The following is a 20,377-nucleotide window of genomic DNA, read 5'->3' on the forward strand; positions in this document are numbered from 1 at the left end:
TCAGTTATGGACGTTGTTCCAGATAAAGTTGTTGAGAGTGATCATGACACCAGATATGGACATAAATAATCACAATGAGGTTGTAATGACATGAATGATTGTTACATTCCTGTGACTGTGCATCCATTTTCTGAGGTGAAAGGCCTTTATATCTAAGTAGGAGACATTTAATAATTGTGTTGTTGTTAAATCAGTGACATTGATCAAATCTATAGTTTGCAAATATTACTGTTTGGCAAATGACTATGTTGAATAATACAGACAACATACAACACACTTCTCTGTCTTATTACCGCAAGAGAAAAAAAGCTTTTATGAAAGAAACTGTGTGTGTGTGCGTCCGTGTGTGTGTGAAATCTTCTGCCCTCTTCACCTCTTCTTAATGTAAAACATTTTTCACTTGTCCAACTCTTTCAGATCTTTGTAGTTCACAGGTGTCAAACTAATTCCATAGAGGGCCGGAGTGTCTGCCGGTTTTCGCTCATCCCTTGTACTTAATTGATCAATTATGGTAACTGAGCCGTAGTTGTCAAGGTCTTAATTGGAAATAACAAAAAACAGCAGACACTCTGCCCTCCATGGAGTTTTTACACCCCTGGTGTAAATGAAGGTAAGGAGACAAGGTGAGGAAGCCACTTTTGACGTGGTGGAAGATGAGTTGGGCAGGACGCCTTTTGATTGACACCCAAAGTGGCAAATAGCCGGTGTGGTGATACTGATGTTTTGTCGGGACTGATGATTTGAAGACAGTTGCAGAATTGTAGCTAATCCTAACCCAGGTATGGAGAGAAGTGAGTTTACATAACATGTTAGGAGAACTAACGCAGCAGGTTAGGAGAATTAACGTAGCAGGTTAGGAGAATGAGGTTAAGGTTAAGAAAAGGGGTAGGGTTAGGCTTGACTAAAACACTACAGTTGTCAACAACTGTTATCCCTGACATGACATCTAGATGGAGCTATACTCCATCTAGACACAACCAGACAAAACATCAGTATCATAACAGGATGCCCAAACCAATGCCCATTCTCCAAAACACTGAAAATGATTAACTAATGTTAGGCTGCTACATTGACAGGCACTGTGAAAGACATATAAGGAGAGGTATCTGCATTTTAACCCAAGTGCCATGACAGAGCATATCAGTAGATATGTTCTCTACAGTTAATATATTAGGCACAAGAATATTGCTAGGTTAAGAATATTGAATCTATAACAGTAGATGACAGATTAACTTAATAATTATGATTAGATTATTACGAACAGCATAAATAATACGTTTAGGCCTACATTTAAGATAATACACTTCAAATGATGTGACTAATTACAGTACCATCTTTTATGCATTAATATTACTTGTGATTTTGTTTCAAGTAATTTTAGCATCAGATTTTCTGGGGACTTGGACATTTTCTTTAACTTTATTTAAACACAATTTATTCAACATATTTTAATCTGATTAAAAAATAGCAACAACTAACATACGTGCTGATGAATGTAACATTATTTCATTCCATCTGGATGTTTAAAGGTCAAATACTGTACCTCACGTGACCTAATTTGAGCTGACAGGCAGTCAAGGCCACCGACACTCGCGTCATTGAAGATCCGTGCTGCGCGCTCTAGTTGGGTTGCCGGTAGTACCAGCGCGGTTTCAGTGTGTATGCTTACCCGACGGATTTCAAAGAAGCCTTACTATTTTTCCAATATTATAAATATTTCGAGGGACCTAATCATATTACGTTAAATAAACTGTGTAACCATGTTTTACATGTTGACGAGTGAACTATCCTCTAACCGAGCGCAAGAATGTGTTAAGTTACCTGTCCTCATTTCGAGTATCTGTCTGAAACGTGAGTAACGTTATCTTCAAGACTCTCCGTGTTTGAGAGTCATTTTACACGGAAATATGTAAATTAAATTTCGGAATATAAAATGTCGAGTGCAAGAATTAGCCGTCGAAATGCGGCGACTTTATTTACACTATTTGCTGTGTGTCTTTTGTGGGAGCGCTCATTTGCTCAACAGGTGTACAACCTCGGTCTCTCAATTGAAGAGGGACTACCTGCGAGGACTATTGTTGGGGATATAAGAGCGGGGTTACAGACTCCAAGCAGTGGATTTTTTATATCTGAAAGTAGAGATTCATATGTTTTTAAAGACTTGGAAATTGATGCAGACACTGGAATAATTTCAACAGCTGTGGTGCTGGACAGGGAGAGCAGAGACCAGTATGAATTTGTGGCAGCCACTCTCACAGGTGATGTGATTAAGGTAAAAATAGTGGTTAAAGATGTGAATGACCATTCTCCTTTATTCTCCACTGAAAAGGTGGAGTTGAATGTGTCAGAATTAAGTCCTCCAGGAACTCGCTTTGAATTTGAGGGGGCTAAAGACCAGGATGAGGGTGAGTTTGGAACTCGGGGTTACCGCATCACTGAAAGTGAGATGGGAAATATTTTTAAGGTGAAATATCGTGAGGGGGTTGGAAATGTATTCAACCTGGACCTCATCCTCACTGACAAATTGGACAGAGAAACAAGAGATCTTTATTCCCTGACCATTGAGGCATTTGATGGGGGTATCCCACCTAAAACGGGTCTGCTTAAGGTTTATATCCACGTCTCAGATGAAAATGACAACCCACCTGCGTTCAATCAGACTGAATACCAAGCTTCAGTGTGGGAGGATGCTCTGGTAATGTCACCTGTGTGTCAGGTCTACGCCACAGATCTGGACCTCGGAGACAACGGGCTCGTAACTTACGAGATCAATCGACGCCAGAGTGACCCGAATGAATTCTTTGTCATCAACGGAACTTCTGGTGTCATCCATGTTAACAAACCCTTAGACTTTGAGACACAGCCATTTTATGAGTTGATTGTCAGAGCGAGGGATAATGGTGCCCAGCCGGAGTATAGCAGCACCTTCGTAGCCTTGAGGGTACTAGACATCAATGACAACAGCCCCATTATCAACGTAATGTTTCTGAGTGAGACTGGGGAAGCCGAGGTGTCGGAAGGGGCAGGTATGGGGGAATACGTTGCGAGGATATCAGTCTCTGACCCCGACCTGGGAGAGGTCGGGAGGCTCAGGGTCACCCTCGAAGGTGGCGATGGGAAGTTCACCCTGAAACAGACTGATGACTTCCTGTACGCCTTGTGTGTGGATGGCGAGCTGGACAGGGAGAAAGATGGGCTGTACGAGTTAAAAGTGGTTGCCTCGGACTTCGGTAGCCCACCATTGAAGAGTGAAAGCACATTGTTGGTGAGGGTCACCGACACCAACGATTGGCGGCCGGTTTTTGACCAGGACATCTACACTGTGTCTGTATCTGAGGATGTACCCCAGGGTAGTTCCCTACTGAGTGTGCAGGCCAGAGACTCAGACGACGGGGTCAACGCAGCGATCCTCTACTCCATCCTACAGTCAGACCAAGACCACCTGGTCAACGTCGACCCAGAATCAGGCCTCATTACCACGGCAGCCAGGTTGGACCGCGAGAGGGAGACGGAGGTGCGGTTCCTGATGGTTGCGGTCGATGGGGGGTCACCAGCCCTGTCCTCCACAGCCACCATCACCGTTATTGTTGAGGACGTCAATGACAACGAGCCTGTGTTCCAGCAGCAGCTGTATAACGTGTCCGTCCCGGAACACACCCAGATTGGGAACTGCTTTTTACAGGTATGTTGGCTAGTTTAGTGTGTGTGTGTTGCATAAATGAATATGTGAAAAAAATATTCTGGGCAATTTCCATGTAAAATGACCCATGAGCACCAACGTGAAGTTCATAGGAGCACATAACATTTGTTGTCAAATTAAAGCTTTAAGGTATTTGAAATGCATCAAAACACAATGTTAAGGCCCTTGCCAACCAATATCAACATTTTAATATCTAATTTTGCAGAAATTATTTGCCTTCTGTAAGTTAAGAAATATTGCCTAGTGTCTTGTCATTCTGTTACAAAACCCCACATACAGTTGAAGTCGGAAGGTTACATACATTTAAACTCAGTTTTTCACAATTCCTGACATTTAATACTAGTAAATATTCCCTGTCTTAGGTCAGTTAGGATCACCACATTATTTTAAGAATGTGAAATGTCAGAATAATAGTAGTGATTTATTTCAGCTTTTATTTCTTTCATCACATTCCCAGTGGGTCAGAAGTTTACATACACTTAATTAGTATTTGGTATCATTGCCTTTTAAATTGTTTAACTTGGGTCAAACATTTCGGGTAGCCTTCCACAAGCTTCCCATTCCTCCTAACAGAGCTGGTGTAACTGAGTCAGGTTTGTAGGCCTCCTTGCTCGCACACACTTTTTCAGTTCTGCCCACAAATTTTCTATAGGATTGAGGTCAGGGCTTTGTGATGGCCACTCCAATACCTTGACTTTGTTGTCCTTAAGCCATTTTGCCACAACTTTGGAAGTATGCTTGGGGTCATTGTCCATTTGGAAGACCCATTTGCAACCAAGCTTTAACTTCCTGACTGATGTCTTGAGATGTTGCTTCAATATGTCTGCATAATTTTCCATCCTCATGATGCCATCTATTTTGTGAAGTGCACTAGTCCCTCCTGCAGCAAAGCACCCCCACAACATGATGCTGCCACCCTCGTGCTTCACGGTTGGGATGGTGTTCTTCGGCCGGCTTGCAAGCCTCCCCCTTTTTCCTCCAAACATATCGATGGTCATTATGGCCAAACAGTTATATTTTTGTTTCATCAGACCAGAGGACATTTCTCCAAAAAGTAAGATCTTTGTCCCCATGTGCAGCTGCAAACTGTAGTCTGGCTTTTTTATGATGGTTTTGGAGCAGTGGCTTCTTCCTTGATGAGCGGCCTTTCAGGTTATGTCAATATAGGACTTGTTTTACTGTGGATATATATACTTTTGTACCTGTGTCCTCCAGCATCTTCACAAGGTCCTTTGCTGTTGTTCTGGGATTGATTTGCACTTTACGCACTAAAGTACATTCATCTCTAGGAGACAGAACCCGTCTCCTTACTGAGCGGTATGACGGCTGCGTGGTCCCATGGTGTTTATACTTGCGTACTATTGTTTGTACAGATGAATGTGGTACCTTCAGGCGTTTGGAAATTGCTCCCAAGGATGAACCAGACTTGTGGAGATCTACCATTTTTTCTGAGCTCTTGGCTGATTTCTTTGTATTTCCCCATGATGTCAAGCAGAGAGGCACTGAGTTTGAAGGTAGGCCTTGAAATACATCCACAGGTACACCTCCAATTGACTCAAATGATGTCAATTAGCCTATCAGATGCTTCTAAAGCCATGACATCATTTTCTGGAATTTTCCAAGCTGTTTAAAGGCACAGTCAACTTAGTGTATGTAAACTTCTGACCCACTGGAATTGTGATACAGTGAAATAATCTGTCTGTAAACAATTGTTGGAAAAATTATGCACAAAGTAGATGTCCTAACCGTCTTGCCAAAACTATAGTTTGTTAACAAGAAATTTGTGGAGTGGTTGAAAAACGAGTTTTAATGACTCCAACCCAAGTGTATGTAAACTTCTGACTTCAACTGTATATACATTCTCTCAAGGACTTGTCCGGAAGCCACTCCAGCATTGTTTTAGCTATGTGCTTAGGGTCGTATTGAAAGGTGAACCTTTGCCCCTCTGGAGCAGGTTTTCATCAAGGGTCTCTCTGTACTTTGCTCCATCTTTCCCTCGATCCTGAATAGTCTCCCAGTCCCTGCCGCTGAAAAACATCCCCCACAGCATGATGCTGCCACCACTATGCTTCACCGTAGGGATGGTGCCAGGTTTCCTCCAGACGTGACACTTGGCATTCAGGCCAGATTTCAATCTTGGTTTCATCAGACCAGAGAATCTTGTTTCTCATGGTCTGAGAGTCCTTTAGGTGCCTTTTGACAAACTCCAAGCGGGCTGTCGTGCCTTTTACTGAGGTGTGGCTTCTGTCTGGCCACTCTACCATAAAAGCCTGATTTGGTGGAGTGCTGCAGAGATGGTTGTCCTTCTGGAAGGTTCTCCCATCTCCACAGAGGAACTCTGGAGCTATGTCAGAATGGCCATTGGGTTCTTGGTCACCTCCCTGACCAAGGCCCTTCTCCCCTGATTGCTCAGTTTGGCTGTGAGGCCAGCTCTAGGAAGTCTTGGTGGTTCCAAACTTATTCCATTGAAGAATGATGGAGGCCATTGTTTTGGTACCCTTCCCCAGATCTGTGCCTCGACACAATCCTGTCTCGGCGCTCTACGGACAATTCCTTCGACCTCATGGCTTGGTTTTTGCTCTGACATGCACTTTCAACTGTGGGTACTTTTATATAGTCGTGTGTGCCTTTTACAAAATATGTCCAATCAATTGAATTTACCACAGGTGGACTCTAATCAAGTTGTAGAAACATCTCAAGAATGATCAATGGAAGCAGGATGCACCTGAGATCAATTTAAATGGATTAAATGTGTTTGTCCATATGACTGATTCTGTTCGACAAACCTCAAATGCAAATAGCGAGTTGAAACTGCTTCTTGTCAGAGAGGAAGTTGTGATGGAACATCACGCTAAAACATGCATTCTAATTCATTAATTTGATATAATTGCCCAGTCCTAACTGTGCTGTCTATCTTGTGAAACAGACACCATGATTGGTTCAGATTTGGATTGACCAAATTTCAACGTCCATGGATGTCCGGTGTCGGTCGGTGCTCAGTGGGTACAGTAAATGGAAATAGTGGGATCATGGGTAGTCGTCCTTAAGAGCTGGGAGAGGTAATATTAAAGGTGTCCGCATACCTAGGCCTTTCCTCAATTGCGTACTCCTCGTGTCCTCTCCTCCTCAAACCCATTGGTTTTGAGAAGGAGATGAGGAGAGAGGACACTTGGCGTATGCAATTGAGAAAAGGCCATAGGTTCTGTTTGCTCCTAGTAGAACTAGGCAAAATGAATGTCTGTGCTCGCAGACTCTCTAAAGACCTTGGCTTGAAAAACGGACATGCAATATTCGTTTTTTCCCTCTAGAGCCACTGTAGCAACAACAGCCAGTCATAATACACTTCATGGCCAGAGGTATGTGGACTCCTGCTCGTTGAACATCCCATTCCAAAAATAATATGGAGTTGCCCCCCCCCCCCCCCCCCCCCCCCCCCTTGCTGCTATTATAGCCTCCATTCTTCTAGGAAGACTTTCCACTAGATGTTGGAACATTGCTGCAGGGACTTGCTTCCATTCAACCACAAGAATTAGTGAGGTCGGGCACTGATGTTGGGCGATTAGGCCTGGCTCGCAGTCGGCATTCCAATTCATCCCAAAGGAAATTTGACAAACTGACTTGTAGGAAAGGTGGCATCCTATGACGGTCCCACGTTGCAAGTCACTGAGCTCTTCAGTAAGGCCATTATACTGCCAATGTTTGTCTATGGAGATTGCATGGCTGTGTGCTCAATTTTATGCACATTTATAAATTATTCTATTTTATTCAAGTTCAATTATAGTCTTCTTACTGTAAATTCATAGCCCTAATATAAATAATGGCACAGCACTTTTAAGCTTGTCTTGTCAGCTAAATGAACAAACCTACAGCCTTAGGCATGGAACATAGCCAAGTAACATACAGTAGGCAAACCCATTCTATTCTTCTGACATACATCTTCTTCATATCATGTTTCTTTAGACATGACTAAAATAAATCATGGATTTATTGTGATTTGGTATATTAAATTGATTTAGACTTTTTAAATGTAGACGTGCCAAAGGCACGCATCAGCCACTTGTATGCAGGTTGTATGCGTGGAGGCCTGTAGTTACGAAGTGTTTGTTAATTAATGGTCAATTACAATGAGACCCGATCGACTTTTGCATGACAATAACCGGCTGAGAAAATGTCATAACCGCCACAGCCCTGTAAATAGATCAGATATCCTTAATTATGCATTTCTATATAGTACAGATCAGGCACCCATGATCAAATCAAACTTAATTTGTCACATGCGCCGAATACAAGTGTAGACCTTACGGTGAAATGCTTACTTTCAAGCCCTTAACCAACAGTGCAGTTAAAGAGCTAAGGAAATATTTACCAAATAAACTAAAGAATAAAAGTAACACAATAACGAGGCTATATATATATGTACATATAGGTAGGGGTGAAGTGACTATGCATAGATAAACGAGTAGCAGCAGTGTACAAAACAAATGATGGGTGGGTCAATGTAATAGTCCTGTGGCCATTTGATTCATTGTTCAGCAGAGTGATGGCTTGGGGGTAGAAGTTGTTAAGGAGCCTTTTGGTCCTAGACTTGGCGCTCTGCTTTTTGAGGATCTGGGGACCCATGCCAAATCTTTTCAGTCTCCTGAGGGGGAAAAGGTTTTGACGTGCCCTCTTCAGTCTTTGTGTTTGGACCATGATGGTTCGTTGGTGATGGGGACACCAAGGAACTTAAAGCTCTTGGCCAGCTCCACTACAGCCCCATTGACGTTAATGGGGGCCTGTTCGGCCCGCCTTTTCCTGTAGTCCACGATCAGCTCCTTTGTTTTGCTCACATTGAGGGAGAGGTTGTTGTCCTGGCACCACACTGCCAGTTCTCTGACTTCCTCCCTATAGGCTGTCTCATCGTTGTCGGTGATCAGGCCTACCACTGTTGCGTCATCAGCAAACTTAATGATGGTGTTGGAGTCGTGTTTGGCCACGCAGTCGTGGGTGAACATGGAGTACAGGAGGGGACTAAGTGTTGAGGATCAGCGTGGCAGACGTGTTGTTGCCGACCTTACCACATGGGGGCGGCCCATCAGGAAGTCTAGGATCCAGTTGCAGAGGGAGGTGTTTAGTCCCGGGGTTCTTAGCTTAGTGATGAGCTTCGTGGGCACTGGTGTTGAACGCTGAGCTGTAGTCAATGAACAGCATTCTCTCACAGGTGTTACTTTTGTCCAGGTGGGAAAGGGCAGTGTGGAATGCGATTGCGTCATCTATGGATCTGTTGGGGCGGTATGTGAATTGGAGTGGGTCTAAGGTATCCGGGAGGATGCTGTTGTGAGCCATGATCAGCCTTTCAAAGAGCTTCATGGCTACGGACGTGCGTGCTATGGTGCGGTAATCATTTAGGCAGGTTACCTTCGCTTCCTTGGACACAGGGACTATGGTGGTCTGCTTGAAACATGTTGGTATTACAGACTCAGTCAGGGACAGGTTGAAAATGTCAGTGAAGACACTTGCCAGATGCTTTGAGTACATGTCCTGGTAATCCATCTGGCCCCGCGGTCTTGCTAACATCTCCTACCAAGAGCGTTATCACATAGTCATCCAGAACAGCTGGTGCTCTCGTCAATGCTTCAGTGTTGCTTCCCTCGAAGTGAGCATTAAAGGCATTTAGCTCGTCTGGTAGGCTCGCGTCACTGGGCAGCTCGCGTCTGGGTTTCCCTTTTGTAGTCCGTAATAGTTTTCAAGCCCCTCCACATCTGACAAGTGTCAGTGTCAGAGCCAGTCCTGTAGCATCCGCGCCATTTGACCACTTCCGTATTGAGCTAGTCACTGGTACTTCCTGTTTTAGTTTTTGCTTGGAATCAGGAGGATAGAATTATGGTCAGATTTGCCAAATGGAGGGCTGAGGAGAGCTTTGTATGCATCTCTGTGTGTGGAGTAAAGGTGGTCTAGAGTTTATTTTTTATTTTTTTCTCCTCTGGTTCCACGTGACATGCTGGTAAAAATTTGGTAAAACTGATTTGTTTGCTTGCATTAAAGTCCCCGGCCACTAGGAGCGCTGCTTCTGGGTGAGCATATTCTTTTTTGCTTATGGCCTTATAGATTTGGTTGAGTGCGCTCTTTGTGCCAGCGTCGGTCTGTGGTGGTAAATAGACAGCTACGAATAATATAGATAGTGTGGTCTACAGCTTATCCTAAGGTACTCTACCCTAGGCGAGCAATACCTCAAGACTTCTTTAATATTAGACATCGTGCACCAGCTGTTATTGACACACACACACCCCCACCCCTCGTCGTACCAGACGTAGCTTCTCTGTTCTGCCGTTGCATTGAAAATCCCTCCAGCTCTATATTGTCCATGTCGTCGTTCAGTCTCGACTCAGTGAAACACAGGATATTACAGTTCTTAATGTTCCGCTGGTAGGATAATCGTAGGTCATCCATTTTATTTTCCAATGATTGCATGTTAGCAAGTAGAATTGATGGCAATGGGAGTTTACTTGCTCGCCTACGGATTCTCAAAAGGTAGCCTGATCTGCGTCCTCTTTTCCTCTGGATCTGGGCCTTTTCCCGGGAGAGCAGTATATCTTTCTCGTCAGACTCGTTAAAGGAAAAAGCTTCTTCCAGTCCGTGGTGAGTAATCCCAGTTCTGATGTCCAGTAGTTATTTTCGGTCATAAGAGACGGTAGCAGCAACATTATGTACAATATAAGTTACAAACAATGCAAAAAATAATAATAAATAGCACAATTGATTACGGGCATGTAACACGTCAGCCATCTTCTTGGGCACCATTTTAAATAACTGATGTCAGTTACCATCATTCTGTTATCAGATGTTAACGCACTCGACTTACTGTTGCTCAATAACAAAATCAAGTTGTCAAATCACAACGGGGACACAATTATTTCTGCAGACATTTTGTCATCTTAATTCAGAGTAGACATTTAAGAGTTTTTGGAAAACTTTGTCACAAATTGAGGGAGAATTTTATTTAATTCTGTTACAGAGCTTTACATTTGACCTGTTCAAGTATGTGTTTTTGTAAAATTCAGTGAATTTTTGTAAAACAATTGTCCTTGAGCATAGTTGGTTGGTTTAACTTTGCAACCAATGGCTTTTGTTTAGCATGCATTTTAAAGTGAAAAATCTCAGTCTCGGTGTCACTGTTACCATGGGATTACCCTATGCACAGCAGTATAACATAATTTTTTTTGAATTCCCATAAGTATGTTTCTATGAAATTAAATTATTGTTTAAATAATATGGCCCTTTATTTTAAAAGGTGAGGCCTATCAGCCCAAATAACATGACAAGATTGTGGACAAATTATCAACTCTTGCGGGTGTGCAGGTGCGCGCGTGCGCACTCTCTCTGAGGGGACAGTGGCATGCTTTCTCTGTGTTCACAAAGCCACCAGTGTTACCCTGAGGGGCCCAGTGTTGTCCAGGCTGGATCCAACACACTGACCCAGTCCAGCCCAGTGTTTATGTGATATGACAGATCTGATGCTTGGTACCACCTCCCTAGCTTGGCACAAGTCAAGGACCATGACAATGAACCATTAATCACAAAGTCTGTCTGTGTAGTTGCCAATGGGCAGGTTTGAATGGTGGAAGAAACAAGGACAACAAAAATTCAGTTTCAGCAATATTGGGATGCTATTAAAAGCACCGTCCTTAATTTGTTTTCAGCCAAACAGCACTTGCTTTGCTGAGGAATGGGGTTGAAGAAATAGACATTAACACAAATTGTGTTCAAAGATTGAGCAGTAAGACAGCAGTTATAAAGTGCCACTACTGGGCATGCTGATCCTGAGCCCATACTTATTTTTTGAATGGAGCCCTCATTAGAATTCTTCTGAGTAGGACAATCTGTAAACAAATTAACTTCCGAAACGTAATTGCGGAAGACTAATTGCTATCAGAGGGGAAGACCGTGCACAATAAGTAGAAAAACACACATTGGAAAAGAAATGGCAGTGGAACAGGGGTATTATGACAACTAGTAAGGAGTCCGTTTTGCCTGATTCAAGGTGCACTATGCTCGTGTGTATGTATGTATGTATGTATGTATGTATGTATGTATGTATGTATGTATGTATGTATACATGTATACATACATACATACATACATACATACATACATACATACATACATACATACGCACACACACACAGTGCCTTCGGAAAGTATTCAGACCCATTTTTTTGTTACAGCCTTATTCTAAAATGTATAAAATAAAATCCTCAGCAATCTACACACGATACCCCATAATAACATATCGACAAAAAGGTTTTTAGACATTTTAGCAAATGTATTTAAAATTAACACATACCTTTATTTACATAAGTGTTCAGACCCTTTGCTATGAGAGTCGATGGAATTGTCCATAGAGCTTCGAGACAGGATTGTCAAGGCACAGATCTGTGGAAGGGTACCAAAAAATGTCTGCCGCATTGAAGGTCCCCAAGAACAGTGGCCTCCATCATTCTTAAATGGTAGACGTTTAGAACCACCAAGACTTCCTAGATCTAGCTACCTGGTCAAACTGAGCAATCGGGGGAGAAGGGCCTTGGTCAGGGAGGTGACCAAGAACCCGATGGTCACTCTGACAGAGCTCCAGAGTTCCTCTGTGAAGATGGGAGAAACTTCCAGTAGGACAACCATCTCTGCAGCACTCCACCAATCAGGCCTTTATGGTAGAGTGGCCAAATGGAAGTAAAAGGCACATGACAGACCAATTGGATTTTGCCAAAACTCACCTCCAGACTCTCAGACCATGAGAAACCAAGATTGAACTCTTTGACCTGAATGCCAAGCATCACGTCTGTAGGAAACCTGGCACCATCCCTACGGTGAAGCATGGTGGTAGCAGAATCATGCTGTTAGGATCTTTTTCAGTGGCAAGGACTGGGAGACTAGTCAGGATCGAGGCAAAGATGAACGGAGCAAAGTACAGAGAGTTCCTTGATGAAGGACCTCAGACTGGGGCGACAGTTCACCTTCCAACAGGACAGCAACCATAAGCACCCAGCCAAGACAAGACGAGTGGCTTCGGGGATTGGTCTCTGAATGTGCTTGAGTGGCCCAGCCAGAGCCCGGAATTGAACCCGATCTAACGTCTCTGGAGATAACTGAAAATAGCTGTGCAACAACGCTCCCCATTCAGCCTGACGGAGCTTGAGAGGATCTGCAGAGAGGAATGGGAGAAACTCCCCAAATACAGGTTTGCTAAGCTTGTAGTGTCATACCCAACAAGACTCGTCTGTCATCGTTGCCAAAGGTGCTTCAACAAAGTACTGAGTAAGAGTCTGAATACTTATGTAAATGTAATATTTCAGTACATTTTTTTAATAAATTAGCAAACCTTTCTAAACCTGTTTTTGCTTTGATTATGGGGTTGTGAGTGTGTGTGTGTGTGTGTGTGTGTGTGTGTGTGTGTGTGTGTGTGTGTGTGTGTGAATTAAGGGGGGGAAAAACATTTTCATAAATTTTAGAATAAGGCTGTAACCTAACAAAATGTGGAAAAAGTCAAGCGGTGTGAATATTTTCAGAAAGCACTGTATATTTCCACCTCCACATTGTTTTTCATTTATGATAGCCCTGTCTGACACATGACTAGACTCACCAGTAAATGAACAACTTTATAGCTTATATACATTGCAACAACAACAAAAAGTCCCTGAACCAGCATTGGGAAACGCTTGTAGTATTTCTCCCTCATTCTCCTCAATTCTATGTATACAGTGTCCCAGCTGTCAACTGTAATACAGTTGGATACGGTCAAAGAAAAGAGCCATGCAATGTCACACGACATGAGGCAGAACCTCTGCTTGGAATTTTCAATGTGATTGCATTGTTGTGCGTATAGTGTTAGCTGGCATGTCAAACAATGGGGTAGTTCTCGTGCCAGTGTGCCCTCTGTGTACACACACACAGCGAGGGGTCATTACATTTGCATGCATATGAGTAAGTAACAACTAAAAACTGTTGCAGACCTTGACCTGTGTCTCTCACACCTCATCTCACAGTCAATAAAGCCCGGCATGATATCACTTTTATGGTGGGAAGGGAAGGGCACCATCAAATGGAGACGGTGAGATGAATCTGTCATATGCGTTCCGAAACGTACCTGCAATCTCCCATGTTTTGCGTTGGGTGTATGTGTAAGACAAACGGTCATAAACTCCCATCAAAGAATCCCCAGGTTCAAAGGCGTTCTTTATCTAGCTTCTTGGCTCCACTTGTTATTTTATGGCCTGTATGTGGAATCACACTAGATCTTTGCTGGTAGATATTTGCTGCAGACATTGCAAGTCCTTTATAAGTGATGTCTCACGTGGTCTTTGCTTTGATCCAGGTCTTCTGCTCATACTCTTTGCCCCTGGGATAAGGATGGCTATTTATAGTCTTGTCTCACTGTCTCCCACCAGCTCACTGTACCTAGCACCACCACTAGTTATGGGAGAAGAAACTTACGTACCTACAATATTTTTTAAATGCTTCATTCAGAAATGACATTTGTCAACCCACTCTGTGTGTGTGTGTGTGTGTGTGTGTGTTGGTTATAATTGATGGTGCCACATCCACAGAGATGATACAATAACCTCTAAGATGAATCGGTCAAGGTGCACCAAACACCCTGCCTTACGCCTGGGTTTTATCATTAACGAACTAATGTCCAGCTAATGAGATGTGCATACTTGTAAAGGAAAGGGTATCTGTAAAGTGGAGATTAATACTACGAGGTTTATGGGGAAAGAACATCAGATTTAGGCAGACCTGCTAAGTAGACACGTCATTGTCAAAGCCCTAGGGGATATCGTCAGACTTTGTCCGAGGTAGTAACACTGTCGTCATTAAAAATTAAATGTATAGCATAAGTTGCTAAAACTCTTTTGTACTATTCCTGAATGATGCTTTTTGTTGCAAGTGTTGCGGTGTCTTCCCCATTCAGGTAGATGTTAGTTTATGGGATGTTAACTTGATGTGATGCCATCCTCTGACCTCCATAATGTGACCTTACAAAACGTGTTGTGATTAGGGTCTTGGCACCATTCCACCCAACTCCCTGGCTTTAGCGCTAAACCCAAACTCCAAAGCGATTTGCAGGTAGAGCTCCTGGAAAAGGTGCTCTCATCCTCTACCTAAGCAACTTACTACATTTGCCAAAACCATAGAAAGCGTATTACGCACACCTTTTGTATGGCCACAGATTACTATAATTCCTCTGTCAGAGCCAAGTCGAGGTTCTCCTGAAGAGCTATACCGGCGTAAACACGATTTCGGTTACAACCACATGTTCAATCCCTTCACGTTTCCGCTAATGCACACGCAGACTCTGCTGAGGTAATCCTTGGTGGTCATGATCCTTAGGGTCATCATTATCCAATTGTTTTGTCATGTGTTTCCTGTGCCCCTTGCCACGAACCCTCCCCCATAGCTAATGTCTTAACGAGATAAAGGAAGCAGCCCAGATGGGCAACCTGGTATCTCTCGTCAACCAACATATGGCGTCGAGATTGAGCCCCATCATAAAGGTCATAGGCCACATAGGAGCTTATGGGTCAGCAGCTAAAATACTGGGCCCTGAATTCTAACCTGGTGGTCCTGTATGGGGAAAACAACATTTATGAGAAAAGCTAAAGGGCCTTACCTGGCCAACAAACACGTGAAGTTAATAATTGGTTTTGTTGTGGTGTGAGTCACGCCCCACTCCCCTTTTTGGTTTGCGACCACAAGCTGAATTGTTAGAATTGGTTACATTCCTATGGATGTTTTAAAATATTCAAATTACACAGACCTATATCAACCTGTGCTTAGAACTTTGACTTCCAACCCATGTGATGGAGGATGTTTCCTTACCTTCTGCAGGTTGTGGCCACTGATGTGGATGGCAGGGATTTCGGTACGGTGCGCTACTCCATCTCTGACGGCTTTGATAAACAGGACACGCACCCTCTCTTCCAAATCAACCCAGACTCTGGAGAGCTTTGCATCTCACAGGATATCGACAGGGATTCGGGCCTGGCGACCTATGATTTATTAGTGAAAGCTGAGGATCAGGTGAGTTGAGAATGATCAAGTAGTTATATTAGTAGTTATACACTGTGTACAAAACATTAAGAACACCTTCCCAATAGTGTGTTGCACCTCCCCAAACCTTTTGCCCTCAACAGACTCAATTAGTCCAGCATGGACTCTAAAAGGTGTCGAAAGCGTTCCACAAGGATGCTGACCCATGCTTCCCACTGGTGTCATGTTGGCTGGATGTCCTTTGGGTGGTGGACCATTGTAATATATACAGTACCAGTCAAAGTGTTGGACACCTACTCATTCAAGGTTTTTAAAAAACATATTTTTTTACTATTTTACATTTGTCTTCACTGTTATTCTACAAAACTATGAAATAACACACATGACTCGTGTAATAACCCAAAAAGTGTTAAACAAATCAAAATATATTTTATATTAGAGATTCTTCAAAGTAGCCACAATTTGCCTTGATGACAGCTTTGCATTCTCTGAAGCAGCTTCATGAGGTAGTCACCAGGAATGCATTTCAAATAACAGGTGTGCCTTGTTAAAAGTTAATTTGTGGAGTTTCTTTCCTTAATGCGTTTGAGCATATCAGTTGTGTTGTGACAAGGTAGGGGTGGTATACTGAATATAGCCCTGTTTGGTAAAAGACCAAGTCCGTATTATGGCAAGAACAGCTCAAATAAGCAAAGAGGAGGAAAATAACACTGGAACATGCATGAGAGCACCAGCTGTACCGGAAGACTGTGTGATCACGCTCTCAACCTTTAAACAGGTCAACATTCACAAGGCCGTAGGGCCAGATGGATTACCAGGACGTGTACTGCGAGCATGCGCTGACCAACTAGCAAGTGTCTTCACTGACGTTTTCAACCTGGCCGAGTCTGTAATACCAACATGTTTTAAGCAGACCACCATAGTGCCTGTGCCCAAGAACACTAAGGTAACCTGCCTAAATGACTACCGACCCGTAGCACTCACGTCTGTAGCCATGAAGTGCTTTGAAAGGCTGGTCATGGCTCACATCAACACCATTATCCCAGAAACCCTAGACCCACTCTAATTTGCATACCGCCCCAACAGATCCACAGATAATGCAATCTCTATTGCACTCCACACTAGCCTTTCTCTCCTGGACAAAAGGAACACCTATGTGAGAATGCTATTCATTGACTACAGCTCAGCGTTCCACACCATAGCTTATTGATGAGTTGAGGGAACTAAGGACCCTGGGACTAAACACCTCCCTCTGCAACTGGATCCTGGACTTCCTGACGGGCCGCCTCCAGGTGGTAAGGGTAGGTAACAACACATCCGCCACGCTGATCGTCAACACGGGGGCCCTCAGCGGTGCGTGCTCAGCCGCCTCCTGTACTCACTGTTCACTCATGACTGCACGGCCAGGCACGACTGCACGGCCAGGCACGACTCCAACACCATTAAATTTGACGATGACACAACAGTGGTTGGCCTGATCACCGACTACAATGAGACAGCCTATAGGGAGGAGGTCAGAGACCTGGCCGTGTGGTGCCAGGACAACAATCTCTCCCTCAACATGATCAAGACAAAGGAGATGATTGTGGACTACAGGAAAAAGAGGACCGAGCATGCCCCCATTCTCATCGACGGGGCTGCAGTGGAGTAGGTTGAGAGCTTCAAGTTCCTTGGTGTCCACATCACCAACAAACTAACATGGTCCTAACACACCAAGACAGTTGTGAAGCAGGCACGACAAAACCTATTCCCCCTCAGGAGACTGAAAAGATTTGTCATGGGTCCTCAGATCCTCAAAAGGTTCTACAGCTGCACCATTGAGAGCATCCTGACTGGTTGCGTCACTTCCTGGTATTGCAACTGCTCGGCTTCCGTCTGCAAGGCACTACAGAGGGTAGTGCGAACGGCCCAGTACATCACTGGGGCCAAGCTTCCTGCCATCCAAGACCTCTATACCAAATGGTGTCAGGAAGGCCCTAAAAATTGTCAGACTCCAGCCACCCTAGTTATAGACTGTTCTCTCTGCTACCACACGGCAAGCGGTACCAGAGCGCCAATTCTAGGTCCAAGAGGCTTCTAAACAGCTTCTACCCCCCCAAGCCATATGACTTCTGAACAACTAGTCAAATGGCTACCCAGACTATTTGCATTGCCCCCCCCCCCCCCTCTCTCCACGCCACGCTCTGTTGTCATCTATGCATATTCACTTTAATAACTCTACCTACATGTACATACTACCTCAACAGAACCGGTGCCCCCGCACATTGACTCTGTACCGGCACCGCCCTTTGTATATTATGTTTTTACTGCTGCTCTTTAATTACTTGTTATCTCTTATCTGTAATTTTTTGCAACTGCACTGTTGGTTACGGGCTCGTAAGTAAGCATTTCACTAAGGTCTACACCTGTTGTATTCGGCGCCTGTGACTAATACATTTTTTATTTGAATTGCACAAAGAAACCGCTACTGAAGGACACCAATAATAAGAAGAGACTTGCTTGCGCCAAGAAACACGAGCAATGGACATTAGACTGCTGGAAAAAATGTATGATTTTTTTGGTTCCAACCGCCATGTCTATGTGAGACGCCGAGTAGCTGAACGGATGATCTCTGCATGTGTGGTTCCCACCGTGAAGCATGGAGGTGGTGTGGGGGTGCTTTGCTGGTGGCACTGTCAATGATTTATTTAGAATTTAAGTCCCACTTAACCAGCATGCCTACCATAGCATTCTGCAGTGATACGCCATCCCATCTGGTTTGTGCTCAGTGGGACTATTATGTTTTTCAACAGGACAATGACCCAACACACCTCCAGACCAAGAAGGAGAGTGATGGAGTGCTGAATCAGATGACCTGGGGTCTCATTTATAAACGTTGTGTAGGCACAAAAGAAGGCGTACACCACTTTCTAAGCAAACTTTGAGATTTATAAAAAAAAAACTAGCTTGACAGGAGAATGTGCGGTCCTCCATGGACACTTTGACCCATATGTACGCACATAAACTGGAGAAATGAGAAACTGCAACTCCGATGGCAGAAGGTTGAAATTCGAAACGCTTTGAAATGGATACCATTGTGTAAAATAAATCGAAACATTACCTCTCACAAACTCAGCAAAAAAGAGACATCCTCTCACTGTCAATTGAGTTTATTATCAGAAAACTTAACGTGTAAATATTTGTATGAACATAAGATTCAACAACTGAGACAAACTGAACAAGTTCCACAGATGTGAGTAACAGAAATTGAATGTGTCCCTGAACAAAGGGATGGTCAAAAGTAACAGTCAGGTGTGGCCACCAGCTGCATTAAGTACTGCAGTGCATGTCCTCCTCATTGACTGCACCAGATTTGCCAGTTCTTGCTTTGAGATGTTACCCCACTCTTCCACCAAGGCACCTGCAAGTTCCCGGGCATTTCTGGGGGGAATGGCCCTAGCCCTCACCCTCCGATCCAACCGGTTCCAGACATGCTCAATGGGATTTAGATCCGGGCCCTTCGCTGGCCATGGCAGAACACTAACATTCCTGTCTTGCAGGAAATCATGCACAGAATGAGCAGTATGGCTGATGGCATTGTCATGCTGGAGGGTTATGTCAGGATGAGCCTATAGGAAGGGTACCACATGAGGGAGGAGGTCTTCCCTGTAACGCAAAGCGTTGAGATTGCCTGCAATGGCAACAAGCTCAGTCTGATGATGCTGTGACACACCGCCCCAGACCATGACGGACCCTCCACCTCCAAATTGATCCTGCTCCAGAGTACAGGCCTCAGTGTAACTCTCATTCCTTCGACGATAAACGTGAATCCGACCATCACCCCTGGTAAGACAAAACCGCAACTCGTCAGTGAAGAGCACTTTTTGCCAGTCCTGTCTGGTCCAGTGACGGTGGGTTTGTGCCCATAGGTGACGTTGTCGGTGGTGTCTGGTGAGGACCTGCCTTACAACAGGCCTACAAGCCCTCACTCCAGCCTCTCTCAGCCTATTGCGGACAGTCTGACCACTGATGGAGGGATTGTGCGTTTCTGGTGTAACTCGGGCAGTTGTTGTTGCCATCCTGTAACTGTCCCCCAGGTGTGATGTTCGGATGTACCGATCCTGTGCAGGTGTTACACGTGGTCTGCCACTGCGAGGACGATCAGCTGTCCGTCCTGTCTCCCTGTAGTGCTGTCTTAGGCGTCTCACAGTACGGACATTGCAATTTATTTTCCTGGCCACATCTGCAGTCCTCATGCCTCCTTGCAGCATGCCTAAGGCATGTTCATGCTGATGAGCGGAGACCCTGGGCATCTTTCTTTTGGTGTTTTTCAGAGTCAGTAGAAAGGCCTCTTTTAGTGTCCTAAGTTTTCATAACTGTCAGTAAGCTGTTAGTGTCTTAATGACTGTTCCACAGGTGCATGTTAATTAATTGTTTATGGTTCATTGAACAAGCATGGGAAACGGTGTTTAAACCCTTTACAATGAAGATCTGTGAAGTTATTTGGAATTTTACAAATTATCTTTGAAAGACAGGGTCCTGAAAAAGGGCCATTTCTTTTTTTGCAGAGTTTATTATATTTGAGGAGTTCCCTGGAGTGCATACAAAAAAAACACACAAAGAATATGATTTAGGACGATAAATGCAAACTGAGATCTGTTTTTGCAAAACAAC

At 44.0% G+C, this 20,377-nt stretch overlaps 1 protein-coding gene across 1 annotated transcript in view; it reads left to right on the forward strand.

Annotated features, from left to right (window-relative positions):
• The first annotated feature begins 1,578 nt into the window (after positions 1–1,578).
• Positions 1,579–20,377, forward strand: part of dchs2 (dachsous cadherin-related 2) — a 56,933-nt gene continuing 38,134 nt past the window's right edge. Inside the window, exons 1-2 of the mRNA XM_014195589.3 lie at positions 1,579–3,682; positions 15,563–15,754. Coding sequence (XP_014051064.3) covers positions 1,934–3,682; positions 15,563–15,754 — 1,941 coding nt within the window. The 5' untranslated portion in view covers positions 1,579–1,933. The remainder of the gene's footprint in view (positions 3,683–15,562; positions 15,755–20,377) is intronic.

The sequence above is a fragment of the Salmo salar genome, chromosome 04 (assembly GCF_965601325.2).
Source record: "Salmo salar chromosome 04, fSalSal1, whole genome shotgun sequence".
NCBI classification, from domain to species: Eukaryota; Metazoa; Chordata; class Actinopteri; order Salmoniformes; family Salmonidae; genus Salmo; species Salmo salar.